Source organism: Littorina saxatilis, linkage group LG1, assembly GCF_037325665.1.
Source record: "Littorina saxatilis isolate snail1 linkage group LG1, US_GU_Lsax_2.0, whole genome shotgun sequence".
NCBI classification, from domain to species: Eukaryota; Metazoa; Mollusca; class Gastropoda; order Littorinimorpha; family Littorinidae; genus Littorina; species Littorina saxatilis.
In genome coordinates this window covers 59,582,473-59,604,207 of record NC_090245.1, presented here as the reverse complement: position 1 = coordinate 59,604,207, position 21,735 = coordinate 59,582,473, and the positions used below count along the sequence as shown (strand labels likewise).

Here is a 21,735-nt window from a genome sequence, read left to right as displayed (position 1 = left end):
CTGTCTCTCTGTCAGAACAAGGATCTCCTGGCTATGTTTCATTATGGCCGCACTCCTTTACATTTACCGCTTTTTAACAAATCTTGTTTCTGCTCTCTCTCGTGCGCGGTTACGTCCTATCTGGATATTTTTGTGTTCCGTCAGGACGCGGATACGAAGGATGTAGCTTTGCTTTTAGCCTGGGTGTAGGTCTCTTTCAAAAGGTTTGTTCTTTTGGCGAGACTTTAATCTCTTCTTTTCTTGAAGGTCCTCTTTGTGAGTTCGCTTCTATGCACAGGGATTCTTCTCTATCTTTAAAAGCTCACTGCAGAAGGAAAGCGCACGGCAGGCCTTGGCTTTTTATTGTTTTCAAATAAGGCTTCAGGCTCGCCGTTCTCGACTTTATCTTTTGTCTCCTTACCCTCGCGTTCGTGGCAGGGTTCTGTGTCAAATATCCACCTTTCTTCCCCCTGAGGCAAGTTAGCGGTGGGTGTTGGTAGGCACACAAAAGCACGCTTTCTTTCACACTTGTGGCAGTTATGTCAACTGGAAGTTAGTTCTCGGCATCACTCTTCTTTCGCCTTTGTGTTTAACACAGCGGCTGGGGGGGATTAGGTTTCCCTCTTTGTGGGGGGAGACACGGGTGCCTCCCTTTTGGTTCTCTTTCATGGTTCGTTTGGTATTTCAGAGCTTCAGGGTTCTGATCTTTTTTCTAAGTCATACGTTTGTTGAGCCGTTTTTGGATCTCTTGGAGATTGTGCAAGCGGCCCTTGATAGAAGTCCTTTACTCCAGGTGTAACTGGGAGTGCAGGGCTGGAACACATTAGATGTCTAAGGCTTCTCAGCTTTGATAGGACCCTTTGTGGTCTGTTGGGCGTTAAGCAATAGAACAAAGGGTTGGAACATGTGTTGTTTCAAGCAGACAACTCCACAGGGGGCTTTTCTCATCAAGAAAAGGGGGTCTCTCACTCCCTATCGCTTCCTCACGGAACATGAGAGGTTTTGGTGGTGTTACCATCACGAGATCTTTTTAGCAGCGAAGTACCTTCATGAGAGTCTCTATGACTGGGCGGACTCTCTAAGTCTGTCGGCCAAATGGCCACTTGGAGCAGACTCTCTTTGACCACGTGTTTTTGTTCCTTCGGGGGAATGGGAGAAATTTCTAATATGAGTTTTTGCCTTTTGGTACTATCGCCTTTTGCTTATCTTCGTCGCCCGACTGCCGGGCATGGAAATTTTTACTCTTGTTTTACTTTGAGCGGCCTGCCGGTCGCACAGTATGGGCCCGTTCTTTCTGGGTTGCCAGACCTCGTTAGGCTGGCAAGAGGGCTCCGGTTTTGCTCACACTCGTTTCTCACGGGTGTCTACTGTAAGGATATTTTTGAGTTGCTCGGGCTCTTCTGCCCGTCAACTCTGGACTGGTACTTGTCTTGTTGTCTGGCTTGGAACAGATGGCTTATGTTTTAACGGATAGAACTCCTCTTCTCTCGGTACAATGAAGGTGGCGAGCCACCTATTTTGGCTTTCCGTTCTTTTTCTCCCACGTCTTTGTTTAAGACATTATGTGATATCAGTGCTAATTTTTCTCTTGGTGGCTTTATAACCAGCAAGTTTAAGAGGGCCTACTTTAGGCTTGCTGAAAGCTGATCTTCAGTCCTTTCTTGGACTTTGCTCCTAGTTTTAGGGTTTTTGTGATTGGATTCTTTGACTCTTTTACTTAACTAGCCTTGCTGATCAACACGGAAATCGGCCATGCTTACTCGGGTAGCTTCTGTGAGAAGTGGGAGTAAGTGTTTTTTCTGCTAATTTTGCTATAGACAGATTTTCGGAGAAAGACTGATCTATGGCACTTAGGTTTCTTTTGGGTTTTCTGGCATTTAAGCGGAATCTGGAGTTACCAACTTTGATTCACCGTTCAAATCTTAATCACTATTTTGGCTCCCCTAGAGCCATATTTAGCCTTTTGATCTGTTCGAGTTTTGAAGGGTTTTTTTTTTTTTTTCTGACTTGCACGGATTGCTTGAGATCATTAAATCTAAGGGCTCTTGTTCTTATCTTTCTGCTTCGTCGCCCTTTAACCTTGAACGGTTATATATGACGTTAAACACTGATTAATTTATATAAAGGAAGAAAGAATGTCTTTCAACTTTGGTAGGGGTAATGACTTGTTGAGGTCAACCTTGCCTAGATGGACTGCCACAGTGTTCAGGTATGCCTTCAAGTGGTGGCAGTAGACAGGAGGGGGGGGGGGGGGGGGCAGTCAGTCGGTCCTCCCCCTTCGGACAGCACGGACTCAATATTCCTTTCTTGAGCATTTTTATGGCTCTTGGAGATTCTGATGTACATTTTTGTACGGTTACAGCCCTCCACAGTTTTCCGTTAAGGACTCTGCACACTGGATCGGAATCTCAGGAACTTCTGTTTATCTCACTCGTTATGGTGCGCTTTAAAGACTTCTCGAGAGTAGTGTAGTGCCACCATAGTTAGACAAGTTTATGTATGGTGGCAGAGTCAGGCAGGGGATGTCAGGGCAGTTTTGCCCTTTACTACAGCTAGGCCTCATGAGGCAAGAGATTGGGCTTCCACTCTAGCTGTTCTTCGATTTGGTCTCCTGGCAGAACTGAGTTCTTGAGTCGGCTTGCTGGCTTTATTGAAAGGTTTTTCATTGATGTTTATCTCAGAGATGCCTATGCATTGAGATAGGATGTGTTTCTGGGTTACCTGCTCTGTTAGCGGCAGGACAGATTCTCAATTCCTGATTGGGTTAAGTGCCCTCCACCTATAGTAGCAATCTGCTATATGTGAGTTGGGTAAGATATGTAATTTAATTAAAAATTTTAGTAATAAATTTTCATTTGATTAATATACTTACCCAACTCACATCGTTTATTCCCTCCCGCCTCCCCGCTGTGGGGGGTGGATTTCTAAAAAAGGGGAGTGAGTTGGGCTTCTTTTGGAATGATGCATATGGCGGCGTATGCGCGCGCATACGGAAGTCGGAAGTATGTATTAATATGGCCTTATGGGTATTGGTCACTCTTTTTTTTAGAGGGGCTTCCCTTGTTACCAAGGGGATGCGTACAGCGTTACCAGCACTGAACTAGAGTTAATTGCTATATGTGAGTTGGGTAAGTATATTAATCAAATGAAAATTTATTACTAAAATTTTTAAATATATTACCTTTCTGGGAGAATGCAAGTTTCCAGTACAAAGGACTTAACATTTCTTACATACTGCTTGACTAAAATCTTTACAAACATTGACTATATTCTATACAAGAAACACTTAACAAGGGTAAAAGGAGAAACCTGTACACACACCCTACCAGGGTGCAATATGCAGAAGAAAAAAAATCAAAGCAAGCAAATTGACATCAGAATGCTAAAGAAATAGCTTCAAGGTTTTTGATCTGTCCTGCATGACAATGACACAGCTCTTTAAATTTTTGACATATCTTTTTCTTTTGGGGCGGGGAGATAGCTCAGTCTGAAACCAGTTGTCGCTATTGGTGTGGGTTTGATCCCCATGTTCGGCAAGGGATTTATTTCCCGGAGTCAACTTTGTGCAGATTCTCCTGTGTCCGAACACCCCCATGTGCATGAATAAATTATCACAATAATATGAATGATCACACTAAAGATCCGAAGTTCACAGGAAAAGTCTCAGGGCTTGGAAACATGAATGGACGCATGCACGAAAAGAATTAATGTCAGCTCGCTTTCCCCGGGTACAAAGCCGCCTGAAATGTCCATGAGCGTAATATCACGGAACGATATGATACCAATACCAATGCTTTTGTCTCCAGTGGTGGCAGCAGGAGTAGGAGGAATGGCAGGAAGCAGCATTGGCAGAACGCCACAGGGAGGTATTGGGGACCACAAGTGCCACATGTGCGGCCAGCAGTTCACCCTGCGTCAGGCCCTCATCACGCACATTGAAGAGCACAAGCGTTCCGGTCTCCTCATGTACTTCAACCTCATTGACGGCAAGATGACCAGCACCCCTACCACTCAGCAGGTTAGTCTTTTTCTCTTTTAATTTGTTTTCCTAGTATATCTCATATATATGTGTATGCCTTGGTTGGGTATGATGGGTATATTTCATTGTAATGTTTTTCATTAATTTACCGGTTATTTGTACAAATGCATCTTTTGTTCAGATGCACACGTTTGAAGTGTAGTTTTGATTTCATAACCATGTATGATGCCTTCTATTTGGGAAAAGAAAGAATGTAGACTCGATGATGTACTTAACAGTTGTACAACAAGAGGAGAATGCTCGAGAGAAATGAGAGCAGAGTTGTATTAATCAGCCTCTTTTGTCTGTGCACAGAAGCAGCAGGGATCAGCGGATGGTTCTGATGAGGAATCAGAAACAGCCAGTGACTCGGAGGGTTCTGAGGATACCTTGAACAGGAGCAAAAGTAAGCTCCGATTTTATTATGTGAACACTTGCGTTTGTCTTCTATATATATATACGACTAGTGTCTGTCTGTCTGTCTGTCTGTCTGTCTGTGTGTCTGTGCGCGATGCGCGGCCAAGGTTCTCGATGGATCTGTTTCAAATTTGGTGATCATATTCAGGTACACTCTGGACACAACCTGGTCGATGAGATATTTCAACACGTGCTCTCAGCGCGCAGCGCTGTGCGCGCTGAACCGATTTTGGTTTTTTTGGTCTGGATCCACTACCAGTAACTCTTCCTTATCTTCTGCAATGTTTTCAGCCGCGATTATCTCCCTTCCTCCGTTTGGCGTCAATCCATATTCCCGTTACTACGTTACTATTTTTAGAAGGTCACTGCACGTTACTATTTTTAGAAGGTCTCCAGTGTTTTGCGCGTTTATCTCCTTTCCTTCGTGCGCCGGCAAAGCCGGCGTACACCCGGCACAGCCGGGTCCCAGGCGCAGCCTGGTATTCGGCTCTACTTCTTCCCGGCGAAGCGGGTAACCATCTAGTGTCAAATAAAGAGGCTGATCTGTACTGTATTTTAACAATTTAAAAATTTTGTTTTGGTTTAGATAAATGTAAGAATCCTTTCGGGATTGTCCGGACGTCCTCGTTGTTTTCCGGAGAAGGGAAGGCTAGAGCTAACCAATCAGTGAGCGCGATAAGAAAAGTCTGGACAAAATCGCTGACGAATCACGGCCGAGTCGGGCAGTGCTCAACTGAGTTTTGGAGTAGCTGACGAGTCTGGCACGAGTCGTTTATAAATCGCTAGGGCTGTTCACATGGCAGATTTTTCGCCGACTCGGCCTCAATGACTTGGGAGCGAATTTTAAACGACTAAAGTTGGTGACAAGTTGGTTGCAAGTCTGCCATGTGAACAGCACTTTACATATATGGCCTTGGCTCAGAATTGGTGTCTAGAAACTGTGACAAAAAGTGTTTTTCAGAAAATGTTGTTTTTATAAACTGCACCTCAAAGAGAAAAAGATGACAAAGACAACCCAACAAGTCTGGAAGAAATCGGACATTTATTGTGTTAACAGTGGACAAAAATGTGCGTACATGCTGTTCATCACACTTACATCATGTCACAAGATAAACATGCCAATTAAAAGGAAACCTGAATAAACAGCTTACAAATTTCAGTTGTAAATTGACAAAGGAAGCCAAAAGGATAAATATGTACAAAATTCAAAATAAAGTAATTGGAATTACGTTCCCGACAAAAATAAACAGCAGGACAGTTCATCACCTTACAACAATGTGAGGGCCTCCGTTAAAAATAGCAAAAACTTACAGAATTATCAGTTAATATACATGGAATCACATTCATGTACCAATTAGCATCTGTAGCAGATTTCAGAGTGATAATGCAAGCAAATATTTACTTTTAAAGCAATGAAATGTTGAATTGTATGAACAGCAAGTTTCTATTCAGTACAAAAACTAGAAAATCAAACTTAGGTCGCACGTTATCTAGAAAGTCATCTAAAACATCATGTCAAGTGACATAAATTATCATGTTATCATCAACGAGACAAAATTCAAGTTCGTGAACAAGAAACAATTACATAAATTACTCATCCATCTTTTCTGTTCATCACTTTACAGCGTGACAAGGTCACATTTCACATATTAATATCCAAACGGAACAGAGCTAGAACACAATACACATATCCAGAACACACACATCAAAGGAGGGTAACATCAATGGCAAAAAAAAACCTTGTAACTTGAAGCACTCAAAAGTTATCACATGAAAACTGGAGATGTTCATCACATTACAGCAAACTTGTCAAAAAATTGAACATAAATGACTGTCCTGTCTGCATAATTCATTTAACATGTCATTAAACAAGTTACATTAGGTGGCAGACATAAAATATAGAACATTGGAGGAAAAAACCGAGCATAGTAAGATTTAGTGACGCCAATAAGAAAAATGTTCATCACCTTACATCACAAGATGAACACATAATGAGACCCGCAAACCACTTTGGTGACAGAACATAAGCAAAATAAGTGAAAATGGAAGAATATATATGACTTAAGATTAAAAATACTCCAAATATGATATGTTCAAAAAAATAATGTGAGATAGAGAAAACTTTGGTGTTTGTTCATAACTTTACACAAATCAGATTGCAGAGATCTGATGTAAGATGATGAACTGTGCATGCTCATGTGACTTGAAGACATTTTGTAATTAGTTGAACATCACAGATTTTGAACTTGACACAAGTAAAAGGTAACTGTTTAAAAAATTCCAATCAATGACAAAGGAAAAAAAAGTTACCTTTGTTCATCACTTTACACACATTTGGCAATAGATGCTTGCTGTAAGGTTATGAACTACGCCAATTAAGTAATTCTAGGAGATAAGTTTGATTTTATCAAAACTATATGAAGATCCGTGGTAAACAATTAGATTAAGGCATTTTTTTCATGACTGATTTCTAAAATAACAACAAAAATCGCTAACTTTTAGATCAGTGTAATTTATTTGCTGAAAAGTGATGAACTACGTCGACATTAGGCATTGCATTTGTCTATCAAAATAACAACATGCTGACGGTTTTATTTTTTTTAAATTATTGGTGAAATCATGCCAGTTATGATTATTTCTCCAGTCTTTCATTAAATTGTTTCTATAAAATGTAAGTTCATCACTTTACAAAAGATCGATACACATTTTTTTTTTCACATGTAGGAATCGAATTGAAAATTGTCTCAAGATCGGAAACTACGCACAAGTACTTGCTAAACAATACAGAAAAACAAACATCGTTGCATTGTGACAAATTAACAAACTACAAACATTTATTCATAGCCACGCAGTTCATCACGCTAGATAACACAATTACAGCAAAACATTTACCTTTACGTTCTCTATTTCCTTCGTCCATGACGACTTCATTCACAATGACGCTTCACCCTTTATTGATTTCGCGCCTAAAACAATGGAATGTGACCGCTCACACCTTTCCGATAAAATATTAGTCCGATCAAAAATGTAGTTCATCACGATGCATCTTACAGCAAATTGACACATTTCACCTATGAAGCCATTTTCTGTACAAACTACAACGCAAACCATGAATTTTGATCCAGCAAATAATACTCGGGTCTAGTCTCATCAAATATTTGAGTGAACAACGGCGATTGTATTTTTTGATAACTCATTGTAGTGAACGATTCATCCGCGTGTTTCCTTACGACAATACGTGATGAACATCACTTCGTTTGTTTCCGGAAAATACTCGGCGATGCATTGACCGTTTCTGCCCGAAAGATACTCTATGATTTCATCAGCCTTTGCAGAACAGGAAAACTTCATTTTTTATGTTATGTCCTCGAACACTATCGCAATAAATTAATCCAATTAGACCCACTGTAAAATGTCACAAACAAATCGAGAAAACTCGGCCGATAATTAGCACAAATTGCGTCACAGCGACCAAAAGAACAACATCGGCTATCGACTTTAAGTGAAAACGGAAAGGTAAACATGTCTTAGATCCAAGAAATCTCTTCCCGTTGTCCTTCTGTGGCTCTGTTCACAGAAATTAGGCCATGAATAACCCGAGTGGGGGGAAAGTGGAGTTCGACGCCATTTCTGAGCCAAGGCCATATATACAAACTTTGACATGACAACACTTTTCTGTTGCAGCCACAATCCACTTTGGCATGCAGGCAGCAACTCAGGGAACAGCCCCCACTAAAGGCAGCAGCAACGGAGGCAGGAGCAGTCTGACAGAGGCTGCAGAACGAGCTATGGCTCTCCGCATGCAAGCCGCCAACAGGGCCTCACAGAATTCCATCACTAACACCAACAATGCGGCAGGCTCCAGCAGAGCCTCTGTCATCAGGTCTGACCAGCAGAACCGAGATGGCGGTGAGGCGGAGAACAACCAGGGCGGGAACTTCTACTCGGCCCCTGTGTTTCCAGGACAGATGTCGGGCCACCACGCCACTCCCTACCATGCAGCTGCACAGCAATTCCAACAGAACTCGCAGGAAGACTACAGTGACAGTGCCAACCAGTACGGCATGCAGCAGAAAGGTCTACCAGGCTTTGCTGACTTCCGGCGTCAGCTAGGCTACCCCAACAACGCTGGGTATGCAGAGTACCCAGATAACATGTCAGGCGTTGGTCAGTACCCACCCGGCAATCAAATGCAAGGTGCAGGAAACTTCCCCGCCATGGTTTCACCCCCGGGGAATTTTATGCCTGACGCAGCAAAACAGATGCCTGGAGGTTACGATCCCAGCGCTTCCATGCCTGTGTATCCTGACATGAAATCATCTGTGTTTCCTGGCATGCCACCCCAGGGGTCAAGCGGCCAAGGTATGAACCAGGCTGGCGATATGCAACAGCAGCAACAGTTTGACCCCATGTTACGGTTCCAGCCTCTAGGCAGTTAGATCTTAAAATGTTCATGCCTAGTGGCGACAGAAGAAAGTCTTGCACAGCAACAGTTTCACCCTGGTTAACAGTCCAACCTGTGGGTGGATAGATCTTTAAATCCTTGTCCCAACATAGGCTAATCATAAGCTAGGGCAAAGTCATGAGGTAACAGCAGTGGCTCAGTCTGAGGGTGCATTTCCAGCACCCAGATAAAAAGGAGGTTGGAGGTCTAAGGTCAAGCAGTTAAGGACAAAGGCTTTTTACATTTGTTTGGCTCCATGCGACAGTTCTGGGTAATTTATCAATGGATGTGTGTGAGTTTGCGGGCCAGGTTTATATCTGTGGAGGCTCAGCATTGTAAACTTCTCGAGTTGGTGTAATCTGGGTGTCCCTGGGGTTCAGTATGCACAAGACTGGAAAGAAAGCGATAGTTTTTTTTACATTTGAGGCGTCAACAGGTCTGAATCTTTTGGCCAAGCATCCAGGGCATAACGCTTCCTGGAGAGAAGGAGCAGTTTTAGTGTTTGTAGCATGGAGCTATGGCTGAACCTTGTCACAAAACTGGCGGAGTTACTTGAAATAATCCTGGTTGCGCAGAACATCAATTGTCTGACATGCAAAAATTAACCTAAAGTGGTTAAAATCTGTACAAAATGGTCAAGGCTTGGATGTAGATGATGTCTTGTGATGTACAGTAGCAAATCTATCTAAAAGTCTGTCGTTTAGGTTTTCAATTGTAATGAGTGATTTACATGTTCAAGGATAAAATTGAGCAAAGCAAGTGGTCAGAGTTTTTTTTTCTTTTCTTTGTTTGGATAGCCTGGCAGTAGTCCAGGGATCGCGCTAGCTTTTTAAAAAACGCGTAAGTCATACGCAACGAAACGAAAAAACCGCGTCACGGACCAATATTTTTGCGTACTACGAAAACAGGTACAGACACAAACAAAACACGCACGAAAGACTTAAAGACACTCCTTACCTAAATACGGCGAGTTTTCCTGTCGAACTCCGCGCACGCCTGTCGAATAACACCCCTGCTGTCTCCAACCTTCGGGCCTTGCGAGTTTGTTTCCCGCTCTAATACGACTAGACACACTTTCCGCCTTTTGGAAGCGCGAGATGGGAGAGCAGTTAATGTCTGTTTCATTATCCGACAAGACATTATCTGGTAATACCCTCGTTACGTTCGTTTGCGATACTTCGATGCAAAAAGAAACGGACTTTAGTTTTGACGCGCAGATTTCATGTGTGTCGTCACTTCTGGAGCCCTATAGTCAGTTTCAGGATCGGGTGATTATTAAGTCAGAGCAAAATCGCTGCGTGAAGACAAGAAAAAGTTACAATATTTTTGCATATGGCTTACGCGGCGCGGCGAAAAAAACGCGTCAGCGACTTTTAAAATGCGTCAAATACGCAAAAATCGTGCGTAAACGCGATCCCTGGTAGTCAGTTTGCCGGGATAGAGAACAGGTGGTTGGCGATCCAGTATTTTCACCACTTTAAGAATCATTTCATGTGTGTGGTGCTTAGCTAGTCCTCTCTTTTAGTGTTTGCACTTTGCAGTCTTAGTCATTTCTGCTTTTTGTCATTGCATTTTTATTATGTTTGTCAGTTTAGAAAGTTTTTATTTGTTTTTATAATACAAGCTTGCAGTTTCTGACAGTATCATCAGGTCCTCTCTCTGTGGCATATCTCATTGTCTCCCAGGTACGGATATATCCGTACCCACTCATATGGCTCTATTTGACCAGGTACGGATATATTCGCTCAGACAGTTAGCTTCAGTCGCTTCCTGTAACGTCGATCTAATGCCTGCATTCCAGCGTGTTCATACACAGTTACTAAACAGTTACTACAATTCTGAGTGACCTGCTGCAGCACAGCTGGTCTCGGATAAAAAAAAGCTTGGTGAGGTAGAAAGTGTTAAATACTAGAGAAGTCATGCTGAGTGATTTGCAACCCCCCCTTTTTTTTGTCAGTGGTACACACCATTTTTTCTTGTACCTGATTTATGCAAAACTTTTCAATGATCGCAACCCATATAAACCAAGGACTGTTGGTCACAATTCGATTATGATTTCTGACCGACGATCAATTCATTTTATGCATAGATTTTTGGTATAACAATGACACAAGTAGGTTCAGGCATTTTGTTTTTGTTATTGTTTGTTTGTTTTGATTTAGGCTGTTGCGAAGTGTTAGTCCACAATGTTTTGATGCTTATAAGCATTATAATGTTCTGCGGAGAATTTCATTTGGCTGTCATCGTGAACATGGTTTAGTATCTTGTATTTTTTTTCTGGACTGCGTTCACAGAACTTCCAGCTGTAATGATTTTTGAAATGAAAATGAATGTTATTTTGAGATTTTCTTAATTTCTTCAGATTCAGATTGGTTGACGCACATTCACTAAGCATTATAATTCTTCCATTCTTCCAGTTACATCGTCGGAACAATAAAACTTGTATCTACCTCAATCATTTACAATCCTGAAAATATACTATCTATATGTATCCACTGTTCTTGTTCATTGTTTCTTCACTTTCTTGTACTTAATGTCAGATATGTAAATTATTAAGGTGTCTTAAGTTTTTTGTATACTTCATGACAATTCTTCTTGCATTGAATATAATTGTATATATATCAGACCTGTTTACTCTTACGGAATGGGCGGAAGTTTTACGGATTTAAGATCGTCTTTCCGCTTGTCCGCGCACTGCTTGAAATCTTCCGCAATTTGGCACGATTTCGAGAAAAAAATATTTGTGATGTTTTCGGTAAAAAGTTGCGATAGTTTTCTCAGTATTAAGACGTCTTTCGTCAATTTCCGGTTAGAACGGTGTCTTCTTCCGGGACTTTGGTTACACGTGTTGCCTGTTGGTGTCCTTTTGCAAAATGCCTCCAAAAAGAAAGGAACAACACCGACACGAAACTGACGATGAAGAGCGCGATAGTGCGTGTGGGGCAGAGAAGAAGAGAATCTATTATCAGAAATGGAAAGAAGATTACTCAAAGAAGTATCCGGACTTGACGGTTTCCAGGAAATTTGGACCAAGCCATTCTTACTGCACGCTGTGTGACAGTCATTTCTCGATCACTTTTTTCTTTCTATTTGCTTTCTCCGAAAACTACATCTCAAATATACAATGACGCTATCATGTAATGTAGAATTAAGTTGATCATTTCTTTGCAGACAGCAAATTATGAAAAAAAGAGTGTGTTTTATTGCTTTAGAGCGAGTTTGTGGCTTCAAAAAAAATCTTCCGCATGAAGTGGAAAATCTTCCTCATTTTCCTTCAAATCTTCCTCATGGGTCAATGTCAGGGTAAACAGGTCTGATATATAATGCTTGTGTGTAATTTTCTTTTTAGTTTTTATCATCAATTTTGTAAAAGAGAAAACAATCTGGTGTTTTGAGTGGTCACTTGTAAACACTGTGATGTTACCGTAAAATCCCTAGCAAACGCCCAGTATCTAGCAAACACCCACCCCCCACTTTTGGCCAAAAGTTGTGCAGAGGGGTCACTTCCTAGCAAACGCCCACCCCTTTTTTGCTTTAAAAAAAATGTGTTTTAAGACAGTCGGCCTCCTTTATCTACGATTTGTGCACACTGTTCGATGGTTCGCCGTTTTTTTCTTCTTTTTTTCTATCACAGAACGTTGATCTTTATTTGTGTAAACAAACGGTGTGTTATTTTTCATAAAAATTGCATAAATCACATGTTGTATCACTTTTTTTTCTCTCGTGAACATGTGATGACACTTTATCTTGCAAAGGGGTGTATACCTAGCAAACGCCCACCCCCCCTCCGCACAGATTTCGGGTACAAGTAGGGGGTGGGCGTTTGCTAGGGATTTTACAGTTAAAGCAATTTTATAGTTACGTTGGTTTTGTTTGTTAGTTTCCTGAAAAATGATTTGCTCTAATCTGCTGTTTGTTGTCTTGAATACTGCCATGAAATAAGTATTCCGTTTTTCAAGGTACCGCCGTTGTACTGGGATTTGAATCGACATCGATGTGTCCTGCTGTGCTTCTGTTAGATATGTTTTCTTGTCTTTTAATGATGTGCACTTGGTCAACTCATATTGACCTATTAAATTCTGTTGTTAATAATATTTGCTGCATAGGATTGTAATATGCAACTTCGAGATAGTGAAGTCTGTTGTTGTTTTTGTTTACATTGGTGTTTTAAATCTTATTGGATTGATTTTCAGTATGGATGCATTATTTTATATATATATATTTTTTTTAAATTTTCTAGTATAAGGAAATATAAATAATTTCTGTGTCTAGTCAGCCATGTAACTTTGCACAACTTTACATTAGTGTAGGCAGTAATGTCTTCAATAGCACTTTCAATATAATGTGTGTATGTATACTGTATCTTCATTCTTGTAGAAGTGACGAGAAAATCACTGAACCAATGCATTGATAATTTGACAGCTCTTTTGTGAATTTGATGTCTATTTTACAAACATTTATCTTGCAATCAATAATATTGTCATGATGCGCAGTTGGTGGATTTTAGCAGTGAGGCCATTATAGTGGTTTTAATGAATTGAAAGCAAATAATGGAAGATATTTTTTACAGCTTTATTCACATCTAAAGTGACATGTTATTATATGAAATGGTTATTCAAACAGATTTAGGCTTACTGGCCATTATTGTCTTCACTGCATAATTGAACAGTTGTATTGAGAAGGTTATGCTGCTTGAGACATTCCCACGTTTCACAGTTTCTGGCAACTGTAGTATTTAAATGGACCCCCCGCGGGTTAGGGGGAGTCCCATATTGGTTGGGACGAGAAAGAATTTACCCGATGCTACCCAGCATGTCGTAAGAGGCGACTAACGGTTCTGTTTCTCCTTTTACCCTTGTTAAGTGTTTCTTGTATAGAATATAGTCAATGTTTGTAAAGATTTTAGTCAAGCAGTATGTAAGAAATGTTGGGTCCTTTGTGCTGGAAACTTGCATTCTCCCAGTGAGGTCATATATTGTACTACGTTGCAAGCCCCTGGAGCAATTTTTTGATTAGTGCTTTTGTGAACAAGAAACAATTAACAAGTGGCTCTATCCCATCTCCCCCCTTTCCCGTATCCCATCTCCCCCCTTTCCCCGTCGCGATATAACCTTGAATGGTTGAAAACGACGTTAAACACCAAATAAAGAAAGAAAGAAAGAAAGAAAGTATTTAAATGATGCAGTCCAAGTAGATTGCAGAACAGTACAGTTCTGTCATATATCTAGCCAAAGCAACATAAGCAAACTTGATCATTGACAAGGAGCCTATTCTTCTGAACTTTTCCTCCTTTATTCTTGTTTCTTCAATGGGCTGAATTTTTTTTCTTTTCTGTTCTGGGTTCTTCAGCGGGCAGTCTTTCTTTCTCTTCTTTTCTCACCTTAACTGGGCTCAGTCTATCTTTCTTTCTGTGCTTTCTTAAATGGACTGAATTTTTCTTTTTCTTCTGTTCTAATTTTTTTTAGTGGTCAGAGTCTTTCTCTTCTTTCTGGTTTCTTTAGTGGACCAATGTTTTCATACTTGACCCTTCTGGTTCTTTCATTGCCATGCTGAGTCTTCCTCAGTCACTCTGGTTTCTTAAGTGGGTTTAGTCTTCCTTTTCCTCTCTGGTTTCTTGCTGGAGTTTCAGTAATTTTTCCTTTTTTCTCCTTCTGACTCTACCTTCCCTTAACACACAAATTAAATAGCTTAACTGTAAATGTAAAACAGGAATTGTTGCACCTGAAATGCTCTATAAATGAAGCAGAAGAAAAAAACTGTCAAACTTTTATGCAATCTCAACCCCCCACCTTTCCCATCCCCTTTTTATGTTATAAGCTCATTCATTCTCCACTCTTTAGTTTAATACAAACTCAGGGATAACTGCATTTGTATTTTGCACTTCTATGCTCATGTGTTGATTTTTACAATGGCTTTCAAATACATTAAAAAATTACATAATACATCCTAGTTCTCTCCCCTAGGTAAACCCCCTCCCCCATCCCTTGACCATCTTATTTTCCTCTCATCCCAGCTTTTGTTATGGCCTTGATGAATTGTATTTTGCCAGTAAGTTAGTTAGTGCCAGTACATTAGCATAACTTTTTCCTACATACTTCACAAGTAATGGGTTAGTGCATTTGTAAACAGGAATCGCTTGACAAGTGGCCCCCTTCATCCCCCCCTTCCTCGTCCTGATATGGCTCTGCGTAGTCGGCTGGACGTTAAGCAACAAATAAACAAACAAATTCCTACATACTTGCAAGTGATTGACTTTGTACACAGTTTTTTTTAGTTTGATGAGTTATCTGTTGTACTGTTTCGTTTTCGTTCAATAAAAATATTGCCTTTAAAATTGCGTGTGTGTTTGTGTACATGTGTGTGTGTGCGTGAAGAGAGATAGTGTGAAGTTCACACAGAAAGAGGAGTCCTTCAAACTAAGGGACGATTCAAGGATACATATCTTAAGAAAAAGTGGGGGTTTATTTTGCCCCCAGAAAAACTGGCATGGCATGCTTTTGATGTTATTTTAACACCTTGAGTTTAAACCCTTCAGTCTGACCTATGTATCTAAAAAAAACATACCAACCTTACGCTTTTGTGCATACACACATATATACAGCTTCTTCTTCTTCTTCTTCTTCTTCAGCGTTCGACGATGGCTGTGTCTAGATTCTTTGGCCCGTGATGTTGACGAAGTGGGCTGTCATTTCCAGGTCCTGAGTGCTGCCCCATAGCTTGGTGTGCAGCGATGTCCCTGTGGGTCAGACATGTTTCCTCTCACTGCAGTGGAGTTGGCAGGTCTGCAGGAAGTGGTCCGGTGTCTGGTCCGCCTCTCCACAATGGCACAGGGCTGACTGTCTAATGCCGATCCTTTTTAGGTGGCTGTTTAGTCCACAGTGGCCTGTCCGGAGGCGGAAGACAATGGTCTGCTCGTGATGAGTGAGCTGATGGAGGGCATCTTCGTGTGGATCATATCCATTGTTTTTCTTTTTGAAGGTGGATTTTTGCCTGTTTCGGATTAGGGTCCTGGCTTCACTGTAAGTGAGATTAGAGGGTTGCTGCTCAGTTTTGCTGCCCTCCTTTGCCAGCCGATCCGCCACTTCGATCGTTGCCCACAATCCCCGTGTGTGCAGGGATCCACTGCAGGACAACCGCTGTGGTTTGGGCCAGTGTGTTGATGTTCTGCATCAGGTGTTTCATGGTCGAGTCTGGATTGCCCGAACACAAGGCGAGTGCTGACAAAGAGTCTGAAAAAAAGACAACTTTCTTGGGACGGTTTTCCCACTGCAGGACTCTGTGGCTTTGTGGAGTGCCAGAACTTCAGCCTTGTAGTTGGAGCACAATCTCCCTCCGGATGCTGACACAGAGACTGGGGGCAGGCCTGGTTTCTTGATGAATATGCCACATCCTCCGTTTCTTGTGGCGTCTTCAGCTGATCCATAGGTAAAGATGTGTGTCCATCTAGCTGCAGGGTAGCGCTTGTCGATCTCCTCCATTGTCAGAGCTTTCAGCACAGCGTCACTCTGGTCTTCCTTCACAGTAATGCCAGGGATGGTGGTTCTGACTTCAGCTTTAAGGGTTTTTGGGGGCCAGTTGGTTGGATCAAGTCTCTCGCACAGTTCGATGTTTGCCGTCAAGATGTCAGCCTGCATGCGTTGCTCTTCCTTGACAAGATGGTTCAAGCTTTTCCGTTTTAGCCTGTTCTTTGTCAGGCTTTTTAGTTTGTCATGCAGGGGGTGGTCTGGTAGCCTCTTCATCTTTTCGGCATGTGCAAGAAGCTTGCTTCGCTGTCGGCTCTCAAGGGGTTCAACTCCAACTGTCTTTTCCATTGCGGCAATAGGAGTGGATTTCATGGCGCCAAGGATTATCCTGAGGCCAAAGTTTTGGACCCGGTCCAGTTTGTTGGTGTGCGTCTTGGCTGCGGTTGCCCAAGCACTTGCCCCATACTCCAGCACTGGGCGAACTGTTCCTGTGTACACAGTCTTCAGTATCTTGGAGTTGGCCCCCCAATGTGTTCCCGAGAGCTTCTTCATCAAGGCAAGCCTCTTGATCCCCCTTTTCTCCATGTCTTCGATCTGGGGCTTCCAAGAGAGACGTGGATCCAGTTTTACCCCGAGAAAAGTGGGAGTCTTATATATAGCTGGAATCGTCTATAACGAAACCGGGTATAACAAATATTGGTTATAACGAACATTTTATTTTTTCCCTGCCAGCGGTGTTCTTAGTTATCACTAAAAACAAACCGGTTATAACGAAACCGGTTATAACGAGAAACCGCTTATAACGTAAACATTTCTTGTTCCCAGACCAGAAAAAGAACCGGTTAGAACGAAACTATGACGCAAATCCAACTTTTTCGTAACTTATGACTTATGACATCAACTTAGGGAAGTAATTCATACAACAAGATGGCGACTAAATATTGGTTATAACGAACATTTTATTTTTCTAAGTTGTTTTTTTGTCTATTTTCTTTTCCGCCTGCAAAACAAAGCCATTATTTTGTACATCAATTTTTAGACACCAGGTCTTTTGTTGTTGTTTTTGTTGTTTTTATTTCATTGTTACGTTTTTGGGTACAAGGTTATGGCCTAATAAACAGATTTGTTGAAGAACAGAATTCGATGTGTGTGTGTGTGTCATGTGTGTGTGTTTATTGTTTCAGGCAAACTTTGGTATTTCTGTTGAAAACGATCTCTCCAAATTGTGCTTAATTATTTATTTGACCGTTGTATAGACCACATAACAGTTGATAATTCTCCACTTGAATCTCCAGCTTTCCCTAGGCCTGTTGCATGCCCCGTACCCCCCCCCCCCCCTCTCTCTCTCTCTCTCTCTTTCACTATCTTTCTCTGTCTCTGTCTCTCTCTCTCTCTCTCTCTCTCTCACACACACTCTCTCCGTTTATCTCTCCCTCTCTCTCTCTCCGAGTCTCTCTCTCTCACTCTCTCTCTCTCTCTCTCTCTCTCTCTCTCTCTCTCTCTCTCTCTCTCTCTCTCTCTCTCTCTCTCTCTCTCTCTCTCTCTCTCATGTACGATTATGTATGTACCTCATTGAATGTTTTAATGATATGACAAAAAGATTACTTATGCAACAGAAAACAATACTTATTTGCCAACATTTTACCATTGTTACGTTGAAAATGTGAAGAAACCGGTTATAAGGAATTTTTTCCGGTTATAACGAATAAAAAATGTTTTCCCCTGAGATTCGTTATAAACGGTTTCGACTGTATATACAAGTGAATGAAATGCTACAAGTTGGCATCACTGTTCATTGGCTCTATCAACGCCCGTTTTTAAACGCTTGCTTCCCTTTATATATAATAAACCGTCCATAGATTGTCGTCCTCCCAAACAAAATCCTTTGTATGTCATCGAGAATCGAGGAGTTTGGGTAGGGAAATCCTTTCGGCAATTGGTCAATGCATTTCGTAGCCATAATGTCGGTCAAGCTTGAAATTATCGCTACTTGATTCTGCTTTCCAAACTTATACGAAGTGAACGGGAGCATAGGGTCAGTTATTAGCTTAACTTGCCTCGAACAGTGAGATAAAGAGAACAGTACACAAATACGAACGGAGAGACTCAGAAACTCAAGTCGAGTCAATACTGATCGCCCACGCTCGAGAACTCGAAGTGTAGTATTTGAAGTTAAAATCTCCCTCGCTTACAGTGCGACAGAATAGCTCAGTTGGCAAAGCGCCCGATCGCTTTCCCGAACATTCGTGGTCCCGGGTTCGATTCTCTTCGAGGGCAATTTTTTTTTTCTTCTGAACTCGTAATTCTTGTATTTTATTCATTCCAAACGTTTTGGATGATGTAATGAATCTAAATAATCAAAAAGTTGCATAATTATTGAGTACTTCCACCGAGACAATTTCCCAAGAAATACCATTTCTATTTTTTTTATTAGTAATATCGGCTTTGGTGAAAATTTAATGCCCTGTAGACAACACCGCGACTACATGTAATGATGAGATCAAGAAAACGTACAAAACACAAATATGAACGGGGAAACAGACGAGTCAACAAATGCTTGATTCGATAACCCGGGCACGTGGAAATTGGCAGTTCAAGTTTTAGTTTTCACGCCTTTATTTCGTGTGCTTCGAAGGCAGGGTGGTTAGACAATTGCCTCCAGAGCCGACGGTCTCGAGTTCCCTAATTGGCAAGACTTTCGTAAAACATTTTTTCTCAAATTTTCAATTTTTAAAAATTCTTTTCTAAACTCTATATTCTTGAATTTTATTCTTTTTGATTTATCCGAAAGGTTTTGAGTCGTGTATTGAAAATCGAATATAGTGCGTGAGTGCCCTTGAACAGCTTTCCCAGAATTCCGTATTCTATTTTTAGTATGGGATATCCCCAAGAAAAGGTCAAAGGGCATATGTATCACCGCGTGTTGACTGCTGGTAATGGTAGTAGAGTATTTCTAGTATGATAGACTTCTGATATAAATCGGGCAAGAAAATGTTATCCATGGTAGCGCAGGGGTATCACGTTTATGGCCAAAGGGACCAAGGGAAGTAACCATGCAGCTATTTTAATTTCTTCTCTTCTCTCGGAAGCTGAATCCTTAATTTACAATATTGTTACAAAAAGCAAGACATCGAAGATAGTTGCGATACTAAAGTTTGTAACAAAGTAGTTATTTCCTGTGTGTGTGTGGATGTGTGGGTGTGTGGATGTGTGGGTGTGTTGGTGTGTGCGTGTTACATCCTAAACATTTCATGAAACGATTTTAATCTTCAAAACCATTGATTTTAGGCATGGTATAGCTTTTTTTTTTAAACAGCATTCATCAAATTTGAAAATGCCAATGAAGTAAATAGAGAAGGAAAAAAGAAGGCATTTCATGAAGTAAAGTGTTAAATCAGTATAAATCAATGATTTTAAATATCAGTATCCTAATCATATTTATGTTGTTTTGCTTTGTGTCGTAGTGTTCAGCTGACAAGAGAATATAAGCGATGAAGTGAGCTGCATGGTTACTTCCCTTTGACCCTTTGACCATAAACATGCTACGTACCCTTATGCCACTGTGGATCCAATAAAGTAATTATTTTGTGTGTGTGTGTGTGTGTGTGTGTGTGTGTGTGTGTGTGTGTGTGTGTGTGTGTGTGTGTGTGTGTGTGTGCAAGTGTGTTTGTTACATCAAACATGTTTCTCAGAACATTCCTGAAATGTCAAAATGTGAATGCAGTTATAAAAAATGCGTTTTATGAACTAAAGCGTTGAATCGGTATGAATGAATGGTTATCAATGTCAGTATTTTGGGTCATTCTCAGATTACTGTCCCAGAGGGGGGTGACCTACTTCATGAAAGGTTTACAACCATCATTTTCCATCAAATCAACTACATGCTGAATCTGTATTGTGTCTCAAGGAATACATTTATATGTTTTCAAGTCAAATTTTACTACCTTTTCGTTGCAAATTTGTTTGCCATTTTAGTTTGCTAAAAATCGGCTGATTGAAAGCCGCCATATTGTGACATTCCTCTCTTGACGAAAAACTCCAGTAAACTAAGAGTGAAGAGTGCAAACAAAGTGTACAGGACTAGTGAACCCTCGGACTAGTGGACCCTCGGACTAGTGGACCCTCGGACTAGTGAACCCTCGGACTAGTGAACCCTCGGACTAGTGGACCCTCGGACTAGTGAACCCTCGGACTAGTGAACCCTCGGACTAGTGGACCCTCGGACTAGTGAACCCTCGGACTAGTGGACCCTCGGACTAGTGAACCCTCGGACTAGTGAACCCTCGGACTAGTGAACCCCTCTCTTTTGTTTGCCGGTAATTGCAACATGAATCTCAGAGGAGGTCTTGGTGTCACACATTTTGGCCTCGACCGAACAAGACGTTTTTGCATTTAATTAAGTAATGAACAATATTTAAAAAAAAACTACTTGCACACAATTTCATCCTGTCATGAGCCTGGAACCAGAAATGCTCACAACAGTAGAAATGGTTGGTTATTGAGCACGAGACTTGCACTTTAACTCCCGTGTCTGTCAAATTGTCAATGCCTCGACCGAACATGGTTTTGGACGGTTATGCACTTTGCCGCTCCATATAAGGGAAACCAACAAGTTTCTTCGAGCTTTTTGTCCACTTATAATTTTATCACACCCTATTATATTGCACATGAAGTTTTCAACGATTTTCTTTGAACTTTATTTTTCAATGACTATGTGAGAATGTCACGCTTTTGGACCATGACTCTGAGAATGGCCCATTTATTTATTTTGTGTGTTTTCATTTGTTTAGTAATATCATTGTTCAGCTGACAAGAGAATAATATAGGCGATGAAATTGGCTGCATGGTTACTTCCCTTTGGCCCTTTGACCACAAACATGCAAAGTACCCCTGCACTACTGTGGATCCAATAGAGTAATTAGTATTTTCTCTGTGTGTGTGTGTGTGTGTGTGTGTGTGTGTGTGTGTGTGTGTGTGGGTGTTAATGCACTGTGTGTGTGTGTGTATATATGTGTGTGTGTTAGTGTGTGTGTGTGTGTGTGTGTTAATGTGTGTGTGTGTGTATATATGTGTGTGTGTTAGTGTGTGTGTGTGTGTGTGTGTGCTTTTACAAGAAACAAGTTTCACGAAGCTTTAAAAAAATTTTTTTTAACAAAATGAATGCTGAGTCTCGCAACATTCTTGAAATCTAAAACTGTGAATGCAGAAAAAGGTCAAGTTTTGATTCAATGTTTGAACATAGACTGGCACTCGAGACAAAGGTTGGTGGTGTTGGAACAATTCCGAGAAACCGATCTTCATGAAAGGTTACATGAGAGATCCTGCAGATGATATCCTCAGAATTTTTTTCTCAATTTTTTTTGGGATTAATGTCTTTAATGACGTTTTATCTGGCCATTTACACAAGTTGAGGT

At 41.0% G+C, this 21,735-nt stretch overlaps 2 protein-coding genes across 2 annotated transcripts in view; one reads left to right on the top strand and one right to left on the bottom strand.

The window, feature by feature from the left end:
* Window positions 1-15,095, top strand: part of LOC138975622 (zinc finger protein 585B-like) — a 40,011-nt gene extending 24,916 nt beyond the window's left edge. The window contains exons 8-10 of the mRNA XM_070348356.1: window positions 3,786-3,997; window positions 4,313-4,403; window positions 8,099-15,095. Coding sequence (XP_070204457.1) covers window positions 3,786-3,997; window positions 4,313-4,403; window positions 8,099-8,853 — 1,058 coding nt within the window. The 3' untranslated portion in view covers window positions 8,854-15,095. The remainder of the gene's footprint in view (window positions 1-3,785; window positions 3,998-4,312; window positions 4,404-8,098) is intronic.
* A 410-nt stretch (window positions 15,096-15,505) lies between these two features.
* LOC138980635 (uncharacterized) lies at window positions 15,506-16,906 on the bottom strand. Its single transcript, XM_070353582.1, has 2 exons — window positions 16,126-16,906; window positions 15,506-15,594 (listed from the first exon to the last, which is right to left on the bottom strand). The coding sequence occupies exons 1-2, from the start codon at window positions 16,904-16,906 to the stop codon at window positions 15,506-15,508; spliced, it is 870 nt and encodes a 289-aa protein (XP_070209683.1).
* Between the last annotated feature and the right edge of the window lie 4,829 nt (window positions 16,907-21,735).